The sequence below is a fragment of the Centroberyx gerrardi genome, chromosome 7 (assembly GCF_048128805.1).
Source record: "Centroberyx gerrardi isolate f3 chromosome 7, fCenGer3.hap1.cur.20231027, whole genome shotgun sequence".
In the NCBI taxonomy this organism is placed as follows: Eukaryota; Metazoa; Chordata; class Actinopteri; order Beryciformes; family Berycidae; genus Centroberyx; species Centroberyx gerrardi.
In genome coordinates, this window is record NC_136003.1 from 7289326 (window position 1) to 7310149 (window position 20824).

Sequence of the window (20824 nt, forward strand, 5' to 3'; positions counted from 1 at the left end):
ACAGTCCTTACGAGTAGAGGGCAAAATCATCGATGGCTTTTGTCAAGCCAAACAAACTGGTAGATCATATGACACAATCATGTTGGTATATTTCAGTGACATCGTGAACGGGTTATCATACATTAATTTCATTGTACTTACCATGACCAGTTAATTACTAACCAAAAAATATAACATAATATATAGTTCTAGGATCGATTAGTCCTCCCTGTGCGTCTCCAGCTCATATATTCTGTACTGCTATTTTATTTTTCCTGTCATCAAGGAGCCCCTTTAGAGTGAGTTTAATGTTGTATTTTTGGATTATTCTTTTAATAAAGAGTACTGGAAAAAAAATACAAATACAAACTTGGGTTCTGACGTGCGCATGCGCGCTGGCAATCACTTGACCCCGTTTCTTCTTCGCCTTGCACGCTGGGAGCAACCAGTAACTTCACCATCATGGCGTCCCGTGTCCTAGTGCAGTGCGTCCGCTCGCTTGCCCGGCCCTCGGGGAGGCTTTCAGCGGGTCACCTCGCCGTTAGAGCCGCTGTCGCCCCGGCCTCAGCGACCCACCGGCCATTCTCATTTGTGTCAAACAACCAGCGGACGCGGTGGCTCGAACAGACCCGGGTAAGTCTTGGATAACATTGAACTCCTCTCACCGTCGCGGCCTAGCGGTAGTGGCTGGCCACTGTGACCTACCTGCGCCTTTCACATCTGACAAGCTAACTTAGCCGGCTAAAGTTCATGCAAGCATGAGTTTGTTTTCCCTGCTGAAAAGCTCTTGCTCTGTAACCTCTGCAGCGAGGTCACTGGGAAACGCTTGAAGCCTGGCGGTTTTTCATTACACAACGACCGGGTTGCACTTGTTAGCTAACGTTACCAAGCTAGTGAGTTCATTGGTACATATTTGCTGCTAGCTTGTTCGCCTCTCTCCTGTATTTTGAATCACTTGGATACTTCGGCGTAAAGCAACTGCTTGCTAACACATTATTATAAGTGAATTGAAAGTCAATGCCTGTCAGGCATTAGTGATATGTTCAGTACTGTATTGCTACGGCGTATAAGAGTGTTTGTTTGTATAACATGCTAGTTTTAGTTAAGTAAGTGTTTTGGTTCATTATCTCCCAGACTTTCCCCTGCCTCGTCGTATTAGTAGTGTTTTACGCATACTTAAGCCACACCCTATTAAGTTGTGCTTGCAATGCAGCAATGTTTTGATCTATCCATAGGATGGCTGCCTGTATCCTGCTGTAGCCTACTCAGCTTGGCATACACTCAGTGTCTAGATAGTAAGCTTAGACAGCTTAGGGCTAACTGATGGGCTGTTTATCTCTGCAAACTTAAACCTAAGTGATCACCAACTCTTTGCCCCCTATGCCTCCCTCCCTCCCTCCCTCCCTCCCTCCACCTGATCATTCCTGCTCTCATCCTCATCCTCCTCTTCTTCCCCCTCCTCAGATCTCCTCGGTGGGTGTGTTGTGCCGACAGTATGGGGACCTGCCCCCCCTCACCCTGGAGACCATCAAAGACCGCGTCATGTACGTCCTCAAGCTTTACGACAAGATCAACCCCGAGAAGGTAAGAACGTCAACTCAGACAGTAAATAGTAAAGTAGTAGTAATAGTAAAGTCCACTTGTTGAATTGGAATTGAGCTTAACTTGGCTCTGTTGCCTATAATACTCTGGTTTGTTAGTCAGTGGCTCTTGGAATGATTCAGGGAAAAATGAGTATCTAATGTCAACGTTGGTCTCTGTTCCTCAGCTGCAGACCTCATCCCACTTTATGAAAGACCTGGGTCTGGACAGCTTGGACCAGGTAGAGATCATCATGGCAATGGAGGATGAGTTTGGTGAGTCTCAGTCCGCCGCTCTCTCTCACTACACCTGTCTTTCTGTCTGTCTGTGTAGCAGCCTGATTATGATCTGTCTGTGTGTATTGTCTCTCTCTTCCTGTCAGCCTGTTTGTCTGTCTGCTCATGTGTCTTGTGGTGTTTACGTGTCTCAAACTGACCAGGGAGCAGTGCCAGTTCTTACACGTGGATACTGGTTGTTTTCTAATGTAACTGTACTGTGAACTTGTATTAATATCAATGTAAGCTGCCCCTTGAAAACAATTACTTTCCATTGAGGCAGAAAGATAACCAGTTGCCGGTCACTGAGAACTGGAAGTTGTGGAAAAGGCTTCTTACTGTCAGTGTTTGTGTTTAATGTACACACTGCTGTATTTCTTACTGTGTGTGTTCCCGCTGCAGGGTTCGAGATCCCAGACGCGGAGGCAGAGAAGCTGATGAGTCCCGAGGAGATCGTACAGTACATCGCAGACAAGAAGGATGTTTATGAATAGTCTCTTTACATAGCACACTTCAAAGGCAAGTGTCTTTCTCTCTCTCTCGCCGCATTGTTTTCCAATCAGGATACAGGATAAAGTAACGCATAGGGACACATTTAATGTATTTGACTGCAGTATTGTAGCACATTTTACATGTTAAATATTTTTGACTGTTCATTCTGTTGTTGGCTACTGTGTGTTTAGGGCTGTGGGTAAATACATAGAATAGTTGGCCTTCACTACTGGCTCAAGGTGACCGCTAATTTAACTACTGGACAGTTGGGGAAACGGCTGCTTCTAGAGCCATAGCTATTTAAGAACATGACATGAAGTTTGTTGAAGGTGAACTTGTATTTTAAAGTCCTAAAATCCTACAGTTTTCCACTTGGAATTAATGGAATGAGCTGGAATAGCCTCACATTTGTTTTCCTTTTCTTCTTCTTCTCTCCCACAGAGAGGTTGACCCCCAACATGACCTCACAGGACGTACTTGTGAAGCAGATGGGCGCCAAACCATGTTCCACTTTTCCCCCTCCCTCAGCTCCTCTGTCCCCCGCGGCGTTGTTGGTGTCAGCTGCCTTGTCTTGTGTTTTGACTGTATTTAAATGAACCTGTCCGTATACTTCGGGAGCTCGGAGACGAAACAAAACATAACAGTAAATAAGATTAAAAAACCGCCACTGTTTGAATTTTTGTTTTTTTGTTTTTTTGGGGTTCCAGCTCCACCTTGTGGTTCTAATGTATAATTTCTCATGAATAGATCAATAAAGACACATGCTGTATAGTTCCAAGTCGCTCTGTTCAAATTAGGTCTTCAGGATTGTAGTGTGTGTAATGTCTTTTCACACACAATTTCGTCATCAAGTGAAAACCTCACATCTCAGCCTTGGTTTAAGCTTGACAGTCATGTATTTGAGTTTATCTGTAGGGTTTTGAAAGGGTTTCTTAAACCTGAGGGTCACAGAATCTCCTCAGCCCTTAGAGGAGCATGTAGACCCTTTAGTTAAAACATAAAAATCACCAAAGTTACAAAGTTTTCACATGATAACAGTGATTTAAAAATGTGATTCACTCCCTCTGTGGCCTCAGTCTGACTCCTGATAAAACCATGACTGGCTGGTGAGTTAATGCAATCAGTATGCTATTGGAACGGCCCGGGACAGAACAATAACTGCATTTTTTAGAGTAAACAGGAGTCAGGTGGAGCTCGTTCCTCTCATACACCGACTTCCTCACACTGAATGGATGTGTGTTAAAGTTTGTCCTTGGCCCAAGTGTAATGGGCAATACAGGAATTATTGGACTCGTTTGTTTGAGGGACATCAGACTGAAACCATGACACACACTGTTCCACTGACTTAAAGTCACACTGAAATGAAACATTTTTGCCTTTTTAGCTCATTCTGGCTTTCATATCACTCACTTATTTGACAATTTATGCCAAAAAAGGCAAAAAAATTACATATTTTATTGTATTTTTATCTCAATATCTCATCACTTCCTTCCCGGAAAACAAAAAATCTTTAATGGTGACTTCCAGAATGCGACCTAAAAATTCCAACCAATAAAATCATCACAGATTTTTGAACAATCCCACCCCTCCTATCATTTAAAACTGCCTTTCTCCCCCTAACTGATCTCCCATTGGTTTACACTTTTGAATGATCCCTCCCTCGTTATGTCCCGCCCCAACGTCCTGTTTCAACAGCAGGATGCTCTCAAAATGCTGTTTCATTGTGACTTTAAGTTTTGTAGGTGACATTTCCACCAGTTCAGAGCCTTCAGATCAGATGTGTCCAGCCAGTGCTGGTTTTCAGAAACCTGAGAAAAGTCTTGACACACAGCACCGAGGGACAAGATTCATATAATGACAAACAATATTAGTTAAATACACTCATAATCATCATTTGAAGAGTTCCAGTCTAAACTGCTGTATATCCTCCAGGGGGAAAATATTAACTTTTTGTGAGGAAAGGTTTATAATTAGATCATATCTTCAAGTTCAAGTTTATTTACACAATGTAATGAAATATAGGGAAAATAAATAAGTGAAACAAATTGTGCAGCTGAGAAAAAAACCCTTATACTAAAATCTCACCTAAATAAAATGAAATATTTATTAGCAGTTCCACTCGTCCATAGTTCACACTGCAGTATGCCTACACAATACAGTATAAAGATGAGTATGCTATGTTGGGGACTTCAGGATCAGAAGGTTCTTCGGCCTGAGACCAGTTTGGTTTTCTGTTATTCAGCACACACAGCAGCAAAATGAGAGTCAGATCACTGTGCATCAAATCAATAACAGTTATAAACATTTTTACAGTTTTAAAGTGACCCAAAACTTGAAATGTCACAGTTGCCCCTGTGACTCCCACTGGATGTGGCTGAATTTAGCTGTTACTGTGTAGATGAACACTGTCGGGGTTAGGGGTTCGACTCCTACTGGGGTCACCAATGCTACAAATACATGCACTCTTGGGACTTAAAGATGCTTTGGATAGAAACCTCCAACAAATGGCATAGGTGATGTTATTACCAAAGTTCAACACCTCCAGCCACCTAGTCTGACTTGACATCTTAAGTTACCCAAGAATACATTTTAGGTTCTTTTAGGTTTAAGTTCTGAAGGCTCTTAAATTGAAGCCCCCAATATTTCCCTCAAGATTAATCTCATATCTCAGAAATGTTTCTTTCAGACTTCTCAAACAGGCAATGTAAACAAATGTAAAAGAGGAATTTTCCTCCCAGGCTACAATCCATAGTAGGCTACGTCCTGCTAGAATTTGGAACGGTTATTTGGGTTGGCTACATTTAGGTTTTACTTCATTAAATAACTTTAAATATACAAAAAGGCTCAGACATTGGTTACTGCCTTTTGGCTAAAGGCCTAGTAAGTGTCTAATTTACTAGTTTCTTTTTCCTTTTAGACTGGCACCAAATAAAAATAGTGACAAACTAAGCTTAACAACACAATGTTAAGCTTAAAATGCAAATCAAACTATTAATACTTTGAAATATCCACTTGTCAAAATGTGTTTCAATGAATTATTTAAGAGGCTTAGCTTTTCACTGCAGCTATTTTAAGACAAGTAGAAGGTTTTCTTAAAGTTAAACAAATTAAAACAAATTTGAGAACTTTGCTTTCAAGAATGACAGTTTTTTCTTCAAAAGTTTTTTCTTCAAAAAACAAGGAAGAAAAGAGTTCAAATACTTATTTTTCATGGATATCAACTTTTCTTTTTACTTTTTTCTTAAGACGAAAGTTACGTAAATTTAGCACTTGAGATCTTTTTTTTCTCCCAAAGGTTTTGTGAATCCAGTCCCTGTTCTCACACTGAATAAATATCAGAAAATCAACAGGAAATGTCAGGAAATGAGGAGAAATGAAGAGACACGAGCATAAGTCACTGTTAGTCTTTTATTGAGGGTTGTACCCAAGTTATACAGCTTTGTATGCCGGCTGCAGGAGCCAGAGGGTTACAAACAGTTATCAGTATACGAGTACAGCCAACAGAAGACCTACTACCTACTACTCTACACCTTAGTACGGATTCTCTTAAGAGCACTAAAATCCAGAAAAATAAGGAAGAGGAGAAAAAAAAAAAGAAACAGAACAAACCAAGCAACAAAGGAAGGAAAATAAAAGATTAAATGAAACCAAAAAAAAAAATAAAAAGTAGACAGCATCAGAGGAGACATTCATTATTAGAGCACACTGGAGTTGGTTTTCTATACCTTGTAATATCAGGCGACTTCGTTTTTTTTTTTGTCAATTTTTATACCCATACAAATAAAGATTGTCCTTCAAAAAGTGCAGTTTCCCCCCCGAAGTTTTAAGATAAAATCCTTTAAGATGACCCGAGGAAGACGTTTGAAAAAAATAAAAAGGTACTTCCCGTTTCATTTCAGTTTGTAAGAGAGAGGAAGACGCTCCCCCCCCCCTCGTCGATTATAGACATTGTACGTTTGTATTCATATATATATAGTTTCAACAGTCTCCCAAAGCAATGTGCATAATAGGTTTTACAGGTGATCCAACTACACTCTGGATTGATAGAATCTCTCTATAAAAAAGTTGTAGTCGTAGTAAAATTTGCAGTTTTCGCCGGTCTCCCTCGTTCCTCTCGTCTTATCGAGGAAGGAGACAAGCGGTGTGGAAAAAAAAGAAAAAAGAAATGGACTTTGCAAATCTTAACCTTTCCTCCTCCTCCTGCTACAACTGGCCCGATGGTTTGCTAGGTAATAAAGGTTTTTTACGTTTTTATTATTATTATTATTAGTAAGATTCAACGATGGCACGACATGTTTCAGTTTGAGGAATATTATTGGGAATCCCATCTCAACTGTGTATTTTTTTTGTGTTTTTTTTTTTTTTTAATACTTTTTGGGATATTTAGAGAAAGCAAAAAAACCCAAGGTTGGACATGGAAGCCTGGGTTTTAACACTCCACTGCATAGTCTCTCTGAGCAACTCCCATCCCCTTTCCCCTAAATATACTGTACCCCCCCCCCCACCCGAGTCTTTGTGCTGGTTAGACTAAAGCTTTTCAGGGTTTGTGTGTATTCATACTAAAAATGTAAAATGACAAAAAAAAGACAGCAAATCCTCACAGTTTTTTTGTGTGTGTAAAAGTCAAAAAAATAGCCTTAGCGCTTTTGATCGACAGTAGGAGCCATTGTTTTCTTAATAGACATGGGTGTGTGTTATGCGTACTGATATATATAATATAGCATTTGCTCACAGGATAATAAGTCAAGAGAAAAAAAAAAAAAAGAAGAATCACAACATTTTTCATTAAATATTAAAAAAACAAAGTAGTAGAGTATCACCAGCCAGCTTCCCTCCTCTCCTTCCTTCCCTCCCTCCCTCCCTCCCCTCGTCTGGCCCTATTGGGAAGCTGCTTGGCAGCCCTGGGGATTGTACATTGCTCATGGTGGTTTTCATTTACTGAAAAAGGTTTTCCTCACATCATCCTTTTGCAAATGACTTTTTTTCTTCAAGCATTATACATTGTCCAGCTTTTTAAAACACACGTAAAACGCAGACACGCACGCACGTACACGAAAAGAACAAACGAATCAATTCAATCCCTTTCCTCCCTCTCACCCTCCCTCCACGATTTGGCATGGTAGTGTGTTCCAACACACACGCGCGCACGCGCACACACACACACACACACACGGTATCTGTATGAGACCGGGTTTTGCCCACCCCCCCCCCCCCCCCGCTGACAGTAGATTGGACGAGACGAGAGGAAGCGCAGCGCGGTCGCTGCGTCGACCCCTACAGTTAGGAACATAAACAGTAACATCATCAACAAAGAGAGGCGTTTTTACAGACAATGCTTGTCCCTTCTCTAACAGCAGAGCAAAGTTGCCTCCGTAGCCGCTGATCGGGGGCCAGTTTTGTGCTTATCCCACTAATGGTTAAGGTTAGGATACTGAGGAGGGCCAAAACTGCGCCAAGATCTGGGCTAGGAGAGATTTCGTTGCCAAAAATACAGAATGAATGAAGTGTAAAATAACATCAAGAGGGGAAAGGGGAAAAATAAACGACAGATTCCAGGGTGAACTTGCCCCAGAACTCCCATCAGCATTGCGTTTCCTCTCCTATAATTAAGGTTAGGACTTGGAGAGGGGAGAGCTGATCCTGGGTAAGCCAACGAGCGGCAAGCGGAACCCCGCGTCCCTGAAAAGCCAGGAAGAACCAACCGATCGGAAGCCACGTCCCTTGCCTGAGTCGCGCCAATGAAGAAGCCTCGCCTCGTTTCGGTCAAGCTTAGACCCGAGCGTCTCCATGACAACAGCCGCCACCTGCAGCACAACCGGACCTGGGCCGAACAGCAGCTGAATGCTTTTTCAAACACCTAAAAAACACACGTGGAGTGGTCGGGTTTTTTGATTTCACAAGCAGTTAATTCCCCATCTGAGGCTGATCGGGTGCCAGGAAGCTAGATCAAGGCTCCGGATAATTGAAACAGTTTTCAACTCCATTCTAGCCCAGGTTCGATGGCTGGAGACACCCCTCCTCCCCCGCTGGGACCAACAAAGCACCGTCTTCTCTAGTCTCTACACTGTCAGAGCACGCACGCACACTCACACACACATTACCCTGTCACAATACTCTCAGAAACACACCTTCTCCTCAGTCCAGTCCTAAAAAGCCAAAGTACACCACCGTCCGCCCAGCTTACTGTCTGACAGACAGACTCCTCTCCTCTAGTCGCTGCCTCTCCTTTAACCCACCCAAGTGCAAAATCCAAGGCTCCTCAGTTCAATTCGTCGATTAAGTTACTCATAAACAAATGACAAACATGGTTCAGATGTTCCGCTTAATAACATTTTGTTAAACAAGACGACAAAAAAAAAAAAAATTACAAATAGAGATATATATTTTAAGCAAAGAGATCTGGAATTAAGTAAACCAATCTTTTTTTTTTCGTTGATTGAATTATATTTGGTAGAGAGCGGTTCAATACTGGCACACACCACTGTCAAAGTCTGGCTAATACTCAAGGTTTCGGTCTCACTACGTATGCTTTTGAAGTCGTTAAATATATTCACGGCTAAACTTAAGAACACAACTAAAGCAAACGCTTCTACTATTTCTGAAATAAAACCTCATCGGAAGGGGAAAAAACGCACACACACACACACACACAACACAGAATAATTACACGATGAAGGAAAAAAAAAAGAAAAAAGAAATTAAGGTCCATGGCTTCGCCTAATGCTGACTTCTCGTTCACGCACTCTCTCTGAAGCTCCCCCTCCCACCCCACAAATTGTGCATCATCGTAACTAAACAATCACTGGTAAATAGGTAAATCTATGTACGTTATTCACACGTGTGTATTTTGTCGACTACACCACTGGTGGATTACATTCACCCTGTAACCCCCCCCACCCACCCCCCAAATGCCCCTACCCCTTCCCCTCCAGCGGTAGAACTCACATATCTACCAGTACAGAGCAGCCTAACACACATACACACACACATACGTACACTCAGACTAGATTCATCAGGTCAGGAACTTCAGATGAGCACAAACCCAAAAAAGAAAAAAAAAAAAAAAAAGAACAGTACAACAATACAATCATATTCTATTTGTAAACAGGTAGAAGCCACTTGACTTGTTGTTGCATCTTCGGACACAATTAGGATCAAGGCAATGAAATGTGGACGACTTTTGCACTGTTAAAATATTTATAATCAACCAAAACGAGATTTTTTTTTTTTAAGCTTTTCTGTTTCTTTCCTTTTTTCAAAACACCATTTGTGGCAATGAGAGCGTTTCAAAAACAACAAAAAAAAAAGAAAAAAGGTAATATTTCGCATTATGTTGTAATTACTTATTGAAACATTTAAAACATTTTGTGAGACATGGAAAAGAAAGAAAAAAAAATAAACGCCTCTCCGTAGGCCGTGTGAGAGGCTACAGTATGCATAGATACAGATTCGCCTTTCTCTTGGTTTATAAGTCCGACAAGACAGAATATTTCCATTGACAGTCAGTCAGTCAGTCACGCACACTCACACTAAACACTCCCTACTGTTTTTTTTGTTTTCGTTTTTTTAAACACCAGTGGAGCGGAGGAGAGGAGGAAGGGGAGGAAGAGGAGGAGGAGGAGAGGAGAGAGGGAGCACTGGGATTTCTACTGCCCGTCCTCCACCCCTCCCGCCGCCCCCCGCGGACCCCCACACCCCCCCCCCCTCTCAAAAGACAGCATATTGAAAGCAGTGTGTCGAGCTTCTCCAGCTTAAAGCAGTTATTTGGCAGAGAAAAAACTTACAGACCTATACGTAGTTTTCAGTGCTAGAAGTTGGATTTTCCTTTCCTACAAGGAGTAGTAGTAGTTTTTTTTTTTTAATTCAACTACAAGGGGGGGAAAACTGGCTTGATTTCCTGAGAACCATTGCTGGTTATTTAGCAGACAAAGAGGAATAGTTCAAATAACCAACGCCATGGCCAAAAACACTGATCCGAATTCCCAGAGTTACAAAGCATCGTCTTCATCCTCAATAAGAGTTTAAATTCTTTTTTTTGTCACATTTTTCTTTGCTTTTTTAATTTTTTTTAAAAGGTTTTTGATATCACTTTTAAGTTTTTTTTGTATTTTTTTTTTTCTGTTTTATTCCATTTTCTCTTTAAAATGAAGGAAGAATGAACACACGTTCCGCCTCCTAAGTCTTGTAAACAAGAGGTTGCAGTGTGGCACCTCCAAAACAACATTGAAAGCCTATTCTGAAAGTGCTGTTCCCCCCCGCCCACTAGAGGGCTAGTGGGAGGGGCTTGCTAGATAGGCCCCGCCCCCTATACTAGGGTGGGCGGGGCTTGCTAGTCCCAGCTGCGGCTACAGTCCTTTGCACTGCAGAGCTCAACGTTCTTTAGTTTTAAAACACAAAATTGGTGCAATACTTTTTAATGTCACTTTTAATATCATCAGATAATCCTCCTAAGTCAGCTTTTTTTCTTCTTTTAACTATCTGTTGATCTTGATCTCCACGACAACGCAGTAAGGTAGGCGTGCCAAGGCAGAGAGGAGCGCATACACACACACACACACACACACACGTACTCACACACACATGCGCGCACACGCGCGCGCACACATACGGTAAGGACCTCAATGAGTAAACAGCTACACTGGAAAAACTGGCTGCTCCCTCTATATTGCAGATTATATATACTGAGAAAAAACCACATTCAGTGCAAAGTTAAAAAAGCTCATACTCCAACATTGTCAGCAAACAAATGCAAAAAAAAAAAAAAAAAAAAACTAAAACAAAAAGAAAACGTTAAAAATAAAAAGAATTGGAATTCAAATAAACATGATGAATGAAACAAAAAAATATATAATAATGAGCTCGATTGAAGCTTTTTTTCGGTCTGAAAGAGCACTACCTGGAAGCGAATATCCATCCGTTCACATTATAGAATTGGCCTGCATGATTCAAGTATTCCGACTGATATGTTTTTGGGCTAAAACAAAGTGGACATATGTGCAGAGAGAGAAACGTAACTTGTTTTCCACAGGGGAGACCCCGTTTTTTTGAATATCTTGTAAGTGAGTCCAACTAGTGCCATTGCGTTTTTTAACTACATATTTTTTTGAGGTTTTTTGATTTTTTTTTTTTCGTTTTCTTCTGGTGATTATTGATGATTCTCTACTGACCCCTCCCCCTGCCTGTTTGATTGACAGGCGGTTCACATGGAGTCCCCGGCCCCTGACAGGTGATCCACCGGGAGGAAGGAGCTGATTGGAGAAGGGCTGCTGATCCTCCCGCCCTCGGTGCCACTGGGGCTCCCCCATAGGCTAGTGGAATAGTTGGGCCCGCCCCAGAGGGAGGAGCTGTGGAGGTCGCTGCCGTTCCATTGGTTGGGTTCAGGGGCGCGGCTGGGGAAGGGGTGGGACTGATCCATTCTGCTCTGAGAGGAGCCGATGGCCTGCCAGCCCGAGGAGGGAGCGGCCAGTGACTGCCCTTGTGCAAAGAAACGGTTGATTTCCTCCTCGCTGGCGAACTCAGCCAGAATAGTAGTGTTCCCCAAAACACACCTGGGGAGACGGAGAGGGATTCAACAGGTGAGATAGTGTGTGTGTGCATAAGGGAAAGAAAGAGACTGAAGCCCCCAGTGTGTGGCGTCTGCAATTGGTCTAAAATATCACATGACTGGTTGTGTTGCCTTTTGGGAAAGCATCTCCATTTCCTTTTTCAGTTCATAGCCTTTGTTTACACCTCATCGTTAACTGTTTTAAAATGAAATGGAGTTTAGAGGATCTCTGCACCTTTATGACCGATCAAATGACTTCTAAATCCTCAGATTCTCTCAACCGCCTTTGTCGCTGCTATAGAACAGGATTAGAAAATGGTAAGGTAGTGTGTGTGTGTGTGTGTGTGTGTGTATGACTAAGGTCCTTACATGTGCAGGCTCTTCTGCGCCTTGGCGGCCTCGTCCTTCGAGCTATAGCAGACCACGGCGTTACCGTGCGGCAGGTTGAGGTGGAATGTGATCAGAGGGCCGTGCTGCATGCACAGAGTCCTCAGGGTAGAGCCGTCAATCTGGGAGACACACACACACACACACACACACACACACACACACACACACACACACAGGACAAACACAGAGACAGTGGAATTTAATTTCAATGCCTTTTCAAGTGAAAAACAATTGACATTAATACACTTTCCAAATCAGGAGCCTTTCAGGAAAACTGGAATCTTTCTTTGGCAATTAATGGAAGCCATGTCAAAAAATGAAAAAGCAAAGTACATTCCTGAGGTGTGTGTGTGTGTGTGTGTGTGTGTGTGTGTATGTCTTAGTACCTGAGGTGTGAGATTCTTCAGAACTAGCCATTGGGTTCTCCCTGAGCTGCTGCTGCTGCTGCTGCTGTCGCCCCAACTGGAACCTGCCGACACACACAGAGTGGACATTTATAAACGTGCGAAAAAGATATTTTCAACACTAGAACGTGTTAGGTAAAAGTGTATGAATTTAAGTATGAAAAGGCATTCTTCAAGCATTAAGAGGGTGTTTAAAATAGCAGCAGTAGTAGTAGCAGTAGAACTTATTGGGATGAAGAAAAAAAAATGAATGAAGAATATGTACAATATGACAATATGTGCAGTATGAAACAAACTATGAACATCAATGTATAACAAATGAGAGGAAAAATTAGAATATGTAAGAAAAACACACAAAAAGTATACAAGTGTGTGTGTGTTATCCTGTTATGCATGTTCATTTTGTGTGTGTCTGTGTGCGTGCGAGCGTGTGTGCATGCGTCTCCCTCTGCCCTCACCAGGTGTGTATCTGGACTCGGTGGAGCCCCAGCCCCCCAGCCTCAGGGCGGAGCCGTCCCAGCCGGAGGAGGCCGAGCTGGGCTTCTGGCCGGTGAGGCCGGGCGGGGGTCTGGAGGGGGCCGCCACAGACAGCGCCTTAGGAGGCAGGGGGACCTTCCACAGCTCGTGGGCCAGGGAGGAGTTGGACACAGAGCCGCCGCCGGGAGACCACTTGGACTCGCTGGGTCTGGCTGCAAGGAGAGAGGGGAAAAGTGAAACCTTTAGTGTGGCTGCTCTCGACGTGCTCTTATGTCCTCCGGGAAACATTTAACAAAATATCTAACAGCCATAGTATGGTATGATTGAAACAAAAGATCATCAATGACTAGAGATGGGAAGATATGCTTATCTCACAATATGATTCCATATGCGATATTCAAGATTCAAGACAACTTTATTAATCCCTAAAAGGGGAATTGCATATGACAGCTCGCAGCAACACCCAACAATACACTCACAATACATGTACATACATAGAGTTAAAAAGGGCGGGGGGGCAGCTATGTGTGAGACCTCCTAGCTCTGTTAATAAATAAAAATAGAATAAATAAATAAATGTAATGCACACAAACAAAAGGCCAGGAAGGCCAACAAGACTCACTGCACTCAGCTGCAAAAATCCTTTTATCTCTCTGTAGTTTTTACTGTTGCACTCATTGTGAGCTTAATGGCCAAAATATAAATAGAACTTTTTCCCCCTATAACTGGTGTCCATCAAGAAGATTTGGACTGAGAGGCAGAGGAGGAGGAAGAAGAAGATAGTCCAGGCTCAAATATAAACTCAAAAGCCACCAAGACACTGGAATGCGTACCTGAAGTGCTTTGTGCTGTACTGGTGAGGGAACCGCTGTGGCTGGAGGCACGAATGGATGACCAGGCACTGTTAGAAGGCATCGTGGTGTTCAATGATGAGGATGGCCCTGGGAGACGGAGAGAGAACGGTGAGTGCTTCTGTGTGTTTAGGCTGTGGTCTGTGTGTGTGTGTTTATGTTGGGGTTTCCTACCGTTGTTCCTGTCCCTGAGGTGGTCTGTGTCGCGGACGGTGTTGATGGAGAGGTTGTTGATGACACTGCCGGGGGTCACGTAGGGGTCAGTCTCAGGGTCGATGTTGGGGTAACCTTTCCAAGGCTCCCCGGGCCGGAACTCTGCGGACACACACACACACACACACCCCAGTTAGCAATAGCAGCTTTTCAAAGGCAAGGCTATTGTGAGTTAAGGGGCTTTACAGCAGCTAAAGGGTGCACAGAGCTTGACAAAACTTCACTCTTTATTTTTGACTTAGCTTGCTGAGCCACCGTTGCGGTGCCTATATTTAGAATTTCAAGGACACCGTGGGGTGATAATACTATTTATTTTTTTATGATGGACATTGTGTATACTAGGAATGGGACGATATGCTTATCTCACAAACGATTTGATAAACGACATGGGGGTTTTACGATTCGATACAACCACGATACGAAAAGTCTGACTGCAGAATTATGTTCATTTCTGAGCCACAAATCTTTCTAGCAATGGCATTGACTTGCTAGAACAACAATTTAAAAACATCCATTTCAAAGTGGAAATACTATAATTTGGGATGATCAAGCTGTCTCATTTGTGATTACTACAGCAGAATAAAATGGAGCTAATATTGTGATTCATTGTTCTGCCCCATGATACATATTGTCACATTTTTGTATTGCGATGTATTGAATTTAGATATATCGTCCCGTCCCTAGTGTATACCTATATAAGAACTTCCTACTTTACACCAATGAGTAGTGATTGGTTGTCTGATTGGTATCTGCAGGTATCAGCAAATTTAATTTAATGCTTTTTAAGACCTTTTTAATACCACTTTTAAGAGATTTTAATGCCACTCCGAGCCGTAACTGGTCACACATCTCCTGTGCGTCTGTATGTCTCCGCTAACTTTCCCACTCATTTATCACACTCATTCCACTCTAAGGGGGCGATCACACCGAGAAGCGTTGCTAGAAACGCGTCACCACCAAAACCATTGTTTCCCTATGGTATGGCGCGCGCTCTTCTCTTGCGACTCGCGACGCGCGACGCGTTTTTCTGGCGGTTTTTAGGTGCGCATAAAAGTTACAATATTTTCAACTTTTCAGCGCAAGGCGCGGAGTCGCACCACTCGTCAATGTCACAGTTGGGCCAGGCAGCCAATCAAATCAAGCAGAAGGCGGGCTTTCCTTCCTGTTTTGATGCCGTTTGATGTGGTAGGAAAGGCGGGACACTGGCAAACACAGATGAAAAGCTGATATTAGCAATCTTTAACCCAGTCGCACATGCAGCCCTGCTCCTCAGTGCTCCACAGGCGCACCAAGCTGTTTTGCCCGACGCGGTCTGCCTAGGCGTTTTTGACGCGGCTGCGCCTGTAGCGACGCTTCTTGGTGTGATCGCCCCCTAAAGTTCCCAAGCATCCACTAACGATGCATCAGTTTTGTTCGGGCCTGAATCAGTCTGTCAGAATTATAAGGTTCCACGGTTCATACAGTATGGCAACACAGACATACGCAAATTACTGGCTATAATAAATCACAATTAATATACAGAAACAACAAGTAATTAGCTTAAGCGATCAGTAACATGCGCCCTTTAGTAATATCTAACGGCAGCCACAGGAACTACAACATCGGCAGACGTGTGTCCCAAGGAGGTTCTCCTCCACCAGTCACACAGCCCAGCTCCACCCAACCTCTCACCCCTCCCTCCCACTGAGCTAGGGTGGTCTGAAACTGACAAAGTATGAACTGGTGTCACCACAACAGACACCACCTAGGCAAGTAGTGTTACAGTTCAGCATGTCAAGTGAAGAGGAAACATATCCCATTACACACGGTTATTAATGTTTAAAACATCCCACAGTTACAGAACTATCATGAAGTCAAGTAACAGGTGGAATCAATAGCTAGCGATGCTCTGTTATCAGCTAACCCAGAGGTCTAGCAGCTCAAGCTGTAGCTAACGCTAACCAACTACATAATTTAGCCGCTTACTAGCAACAGATTGTTTGTTATCATATTGCGTGACAGATATTTATGCGCAGTGCAGTTATTCAGTAGCGCCGACGCTGCTGAAACTCCGCTAGATTTTTTTTTTCATCAAATGAATTTCTGCCGAGACGCATCTTTATGGTCGAAATGACAATTAGCGACATGTGGTCGTGGAAAAAGCGTCGACCCCCCCGCGTTGTCAGAAAACAATACAGGGGAAACACTGGAGCTAACGTTTGCTATGTAGCGTGTGGCTAACTTTAGCTACATCATAAGTTGCTTAGCTTACCTGTCGAATTAACGTAAGGCCAACTCCGCATCGCTCTTATTTTCAGAGTCCTAAGCTCCTCCATCTTTGCAGCAATATTCAGTCTGGTTTTGGAGCAGCTTTCTTACTGCGGGCTTTGTCAGGCTTTTTAACAAATGAAACTGAAAGAAGTCCCGAACTCAAGAGGGGCATGGATCATCTCCACCAAAACAGAGAGTATGGACTGGACTGCTTGTTTAGGTAACATTGAGGTAACGGTGGAGTGCCTGCCGTTGATCAACAACACTTGCAAACCCCCGCTGATATATTACAGTTATTTTGTGCAACAAGCCAGTAAAATATTACTGATTATTGCTAAAATTATAGAGAAAATATTGAAGACCTCTGGGAATCTAATTTCAGACTTTTTAATGCCATTTAAGGCCTTAATTTTCCCAAAATTGATTTAATATTTTTTCATACTTTTTAATGACCCGCGGATACCCTGGGTTGTGTTCTTTCCATGTTTATGTTTTTTTTTTTTTTTGTACCTGGGGGCCAGGTGACGGTGTTTCCGTGGAGAGGGGGGGAGTTGGCACGGGGGGGCCAGCCGTCGCCCACCGAGCCCATTGATTGGCCGGGAGGACTCAGGGGGGAGGGGCCAGGAGACAGGAAGTCGTAGAAGGGAGAGTCTTCCAGACGCAGCCCAGACGACATAGCACCTGTGGAACACACGCAGATATACATACACACATTAGGACAAACCGGCATGGGTTGTGTTATATTTATGTTGGCAAATCCTATCCGAAGCTGTCTCAAGGTCAAAGGTCATGACTAGTGTTCAGATTTAATATCAACAACAATTAGGCCCATAAAACCTACTAAATAATGTACAGTCCACTTCTGTACCAAGCATACTTTTTTTCACGGCAGGAGATAAACCTACAAGTGTTATTCACTGCTCACAGAGTTACTACTCTTTGGCTTTGTAGGGCAAATCTGAATACTCTACTGCACCTTCGTTTTAGCCAGTACACCAAAAGTGCGTAACTAACACTCCAAGAGGGTCAATTTCCAAGCGCACCCATACACACACACACAAACACGCCCTTCCGCACCAGGTTTGCTGTTCTGCTCCAGAGGGTCAGTAGCCCAAAGTTTCTTCAGTCTGGACTGGGGCGGCTCCTTGTAGCTCACAGCTCCACCACTGCTACCACCGCCACCCATGTCCAGGGGTACATTCAGGTTAGAGTTCAAGCCTGGAGGGAGGATGGGGGAGGGAGGGAGAGCCAATGAAGGAGGAGAGGGAGGGACGGAGGGATAGAGAAGACGGCAGAGAGAGAAGACAGACACAAAGCAGGAGAGAGGGAGAGCCAGAGAAAGAGGGGAGGGAAGAAGAGAAAGTGCAAGAGAGAGATTACCAACTAGTCTGAATTATTTGTGCATTTAATTACTGCATATTATCATTGATACGGTATGGGGCGATATTGTGTATGTATGCCTGTATGTGATACTGTTTGAGCACAATAAGACAAATTCCTAGGAACTCTGGCTGATAAGGTAATAAAATAATTAATCCAGCGATGTAAATTGAATCACCTTGACTAGTGGCTAGCCTACCTAAAGGGAAGTTGCTGAAGGAGCCGAGGGCGGCGGGGTCCTTCTGCATCTCAGGGGCATTGTGGGACATGTAGTTGTCCAGGTAGGGTTTGAGGGGCGGGGCCTGTTTCAGCAGGGAGGGGTCCAGGTGCCGCGGCGGCTGCATCATCGACGGGGACGAGCCAATAGGACGAGTCTGAGGACGGAGGAGGGGAGGGGTTAGAGAAACCACAACCAATAGAACGACGATGAGGAGAGAGGAAGAGACACTACTGCGCCCCGACATAAAAACCTTTACACTGAGGAGACAGACAGGGAGATGCACAGACATTAAAATACACACACACACACCTGTTCAGTCTGTCGTCCCACAGGCATGGCTCTCTGGCTCTGAGCTTTCTGCTGTTGCTGCTGGAGAAGAAGACGCTTCACAGAGACAAAAAGAAAAACCAGTAAGTAACAGTTATACAAAGCAGCTTGCTGATCTTTTTATAGATAAACTGAGTTTCTGTAAGATGAAGTGATACCATCACTTAGTGCATATACATTAGAATTAATAATATTAATAATATTTACAGGTACATCGGTCTGGCAACAGTGTGAGAGAACATTAAAGAGCTTTGATTGGCAGTATGTATGTTTGAGCGAGTGCAGGCATGTGACAAGTGTGTATGTGTATTCCTCTATTCAAGTAGTGAGGGATTTTATGTGTTTTCAGTTGCATGTATGTAATCTGTACTTTGGCTGCGTTTTTATTGACATTTCATTTAGCAAGATCAGTATCTATCTTTGTTCAGGCACTAAAGTCTCTTAATCTATTAACTATAAGCTAATAAAGCTAGCAATGGCTAACTTATTACTACAGCATTAGCTGACCATTATATTCCTCTATCACTAGTTTTATGAAGTAAATATAACATACAGCTAATTAGAAATAGGTTACCTCCTGAATACTCAAGTTCATCACGAGGCTAAGTTTCAAAGTCTCAGTTTGTATTCAGTTCATAGATAGTTCACCTACACTGTGTGACATTATAGGCACAGTAAATTATGGTTCTTGTAGTTCTCTAACGTTTTCTCTGTTTGATGGCATTAAATCTTTATTGTTTACAAACTATATTGATGAAAAACATCAAGTATGGATGGCAGCTTAGTGTATCACAGCACCTGATATAAATCTAAAACCAAAATTTACTTTGGCAGCTGTCAATTTATCTGGGCAGGCTGCCAAAATATAATCAATACATGCAAAACCCTGGTGTGCACAAATCTCTCTACCAGCAACTTGTAGATCTATGCCAACTATCTATGACTGTGTGGTGTGAGAGTGAATGTGTGTATGTTTGTGTGTGTATCCCTCTACCTGTAACTGGTTGATCTGGTTGAGCTGTGACAGCTGGTTGAGCTGGGTGAGTTGGTTGAGGACAGCCACCTGCTGAGGGCCAAACAGAGGGTTCAGACCTCCGTTACCTCCGGGGTATTTCAACAGGGATGGAGGGACCTGGACAAAAAGGAGTTGTTTTTTTTAGTTCAGCCAATGTCATTCAACTTTTCAAATACAATATAACGGAGAACATGTTAAACGCACATCACATCATGGATAAGAGAGAGAAAAAAAGACGAGGGAGAGGAGATAGGAGGAAAAAATTTAATAAATTGTGTGTGTGTGTTTTACCTGAGAGGGCAGGATGGGTGGAGGCACTTGGTTGCGGAGGTTGGGTTGGGGGGGGACCTGGGGCTGGGGGCCGCCTCGGCCCTGTGCTATGCTACTGCCACCCAACATGGGGTTTACATTCTGTGGAGACAAGATACACACGCACGCATATGTTAATGTAATGGTCATCGAACAACTCCTACAGACAAACAGAACAAATTACGTTTCCCCAATGTAAAAAACGAGGACAGTTACAGTCATCACAGCTGTAGAAATCCTTAACACTGTTAACTGTTAACATCATCGCTTGTTAAAAAACATTAATAAATAAACTGTTAGTTTGCCCTCAATACAATCACAACAAAAATTGGGACAGAATGCCACATGTAATATGCAGGCAACATTGACTTTTTTCTGCCACTTTCGCCACAGGGATCAATAAAGTTTCATCTCATGTTATCAGCAGTATATTTGAAGAGTATTAGTTAGATCTCAAACACACAGACACACACACACACAGACGCAGAAGAAGAAACACCATCCTCTCCATCCTCCCACACTCACCTGCCGAGCGGCCCCGGGGTTAGAGTGGGCGGGAGCCGGCCCGGAGTCGAGACAGGGGATAGGCTGAGCAGAGTTGGAAGGGGGAAAGCTCATGCTTTGATTGGAGGAGAGCTCCTCAGAGGCGGGGCTATCGTAAGCGGAGTGGGAAACGGACAGCTGCAGAAGCAAAGCCAGGTGCGCAGCGGACGGACAGCAAGCACAGAGGGAGGGACAGGAAGCACAGCGGCAGCAGCCAGAGAACGGTAGAGGAGAGAGAGGGAAGGAGAAAGGGAAGAGAAGGGTTATTTGCAGAGAGGGAGTGGAAGGAGAGAGGGAGAAGGGAGGAGAGAATGAGGAAAGGGTGAGGAAGTAGGAGAGAGAAGAGGTGGAGTAGGGAGCATGTCAGGAAAGGGTGAAGACATAAGGATTAGGAGGAGGAAGAAAAAGGACAAAAAAAGAAAAAAGAAGAGAGTAGGCAATGGAGAAGAAGCCAGAGCAATGGTAAAACAGAAGAGGGCAGAAGGGAGCAGAAGGAGGAAGAGACAAGCAGCGTTAAAAGAAGTGCAGAAGGAAAAGCGGCAGCTACAGGCCAAGCCAAACAAAACCACATCTC

The 20824-nt window shown here is 43.4% G+C and overlaps 2 protein-coding genes across 6 annotated transcripts in view; one reads left to right on the plus strand and one right to left on the minus strand.

Annotated features, from left to right (window-relative positions):
* Nucleotides 1–399: 399 nt before the first annotated feature.
* ndufab1b (NADH:ubiquinone oxidoreductase subunit AB1b) lies at nt 400–3003 on the plus strand. Its single transcript, XM_071912261.2, has 5 exons — nt 400–612; nt 1444–1563; nt 1748–1835; nt 2238–2358; nt 2773–3003. Exons 1-4 carry the CDS (start codon nt 442–444, stop codon nt 2327–2329), a joined length of 471 nt encoding a protein of 156 aa, XP_071768362.1. The 5' UTR covers nt 400–441; the 3' UTR covers nt 2330–2358; nt 2773–3003.
* A 7060-nt stretch (nt 3004–10063) lies between these two features.
* LOC139921862 (trinucleotide repeat-containing gene 6A protein-like) overlaps nt 10064–20824 on the minus strand; it is a 43725-nt gene continuing 32964 nt past the window's right edge. For 3 of the 5 annotated variants that reach the window (XM_078284895.1, XM_078284893.1, XM_078284894.1), the window contains exons 15-25: nt 19690–19809; nt 19378–19515; nt 18366–18440; nt 18036–18210; nt 17534–17674; nt 16967–17137; nt 13976–14308; nt 13124–13354; nt 12648–12730; nt 12241–12380; nt 10064–11875 (exon numbers count right to left, since the gene is read on the minus strand). In XM_078284895.1, coding sequence (XP_078141021.1) covers nt 11527–11875; nt 12241–12380; nt 12648–12730; nt 13124–13354; nt 13976–14308; nt 16967–17137; nt 17534–17674; nt 18036–18210; nt 18366–18440; nt 19378–19515; nt 19690–19809 — 1956 coding nt within the window. In that variant the 3' untranslated portion in view covers nt 10064–11526. The remainder of the gene's footprint in view (nt 11876–12240; nt 12381–12647; nt 12731–13123; nt 13355–13975; nt 14309–16966; nt 17138–17533; nt 17675–18035; nt 18211–18365; nt 18441–19377; nt 19516–19689; nt 19810–20824) is intronic. The other 2 variants (XM_078284897.1, XM_078284896.1) reach the window with 1 other exon arrangement.

Coding starts and splice junctions, on each gene's coding strand:
- ndufab1b (XM_071912261.2), top strand. CDS start 442: ATGGCGTCCCGTGTCCTAGTGCAGTGCGTCCGCTCGCTTGCCCGGCCC. Junction 613..1,443: donor GGTGGCTCGAACAGACCCGG/GTAAGTCTTGGA, acceptor CCCCCTCCTCAG/ATCTCCTCGGTGGGTGTGTT. Junction 1,564..1,747: donor ACAAGATCAACCCCGAGAAG/GTAAGAACGTCA, acceptor TCTGTTCCTCAG/CTGCAGACCTCATCCCACTT.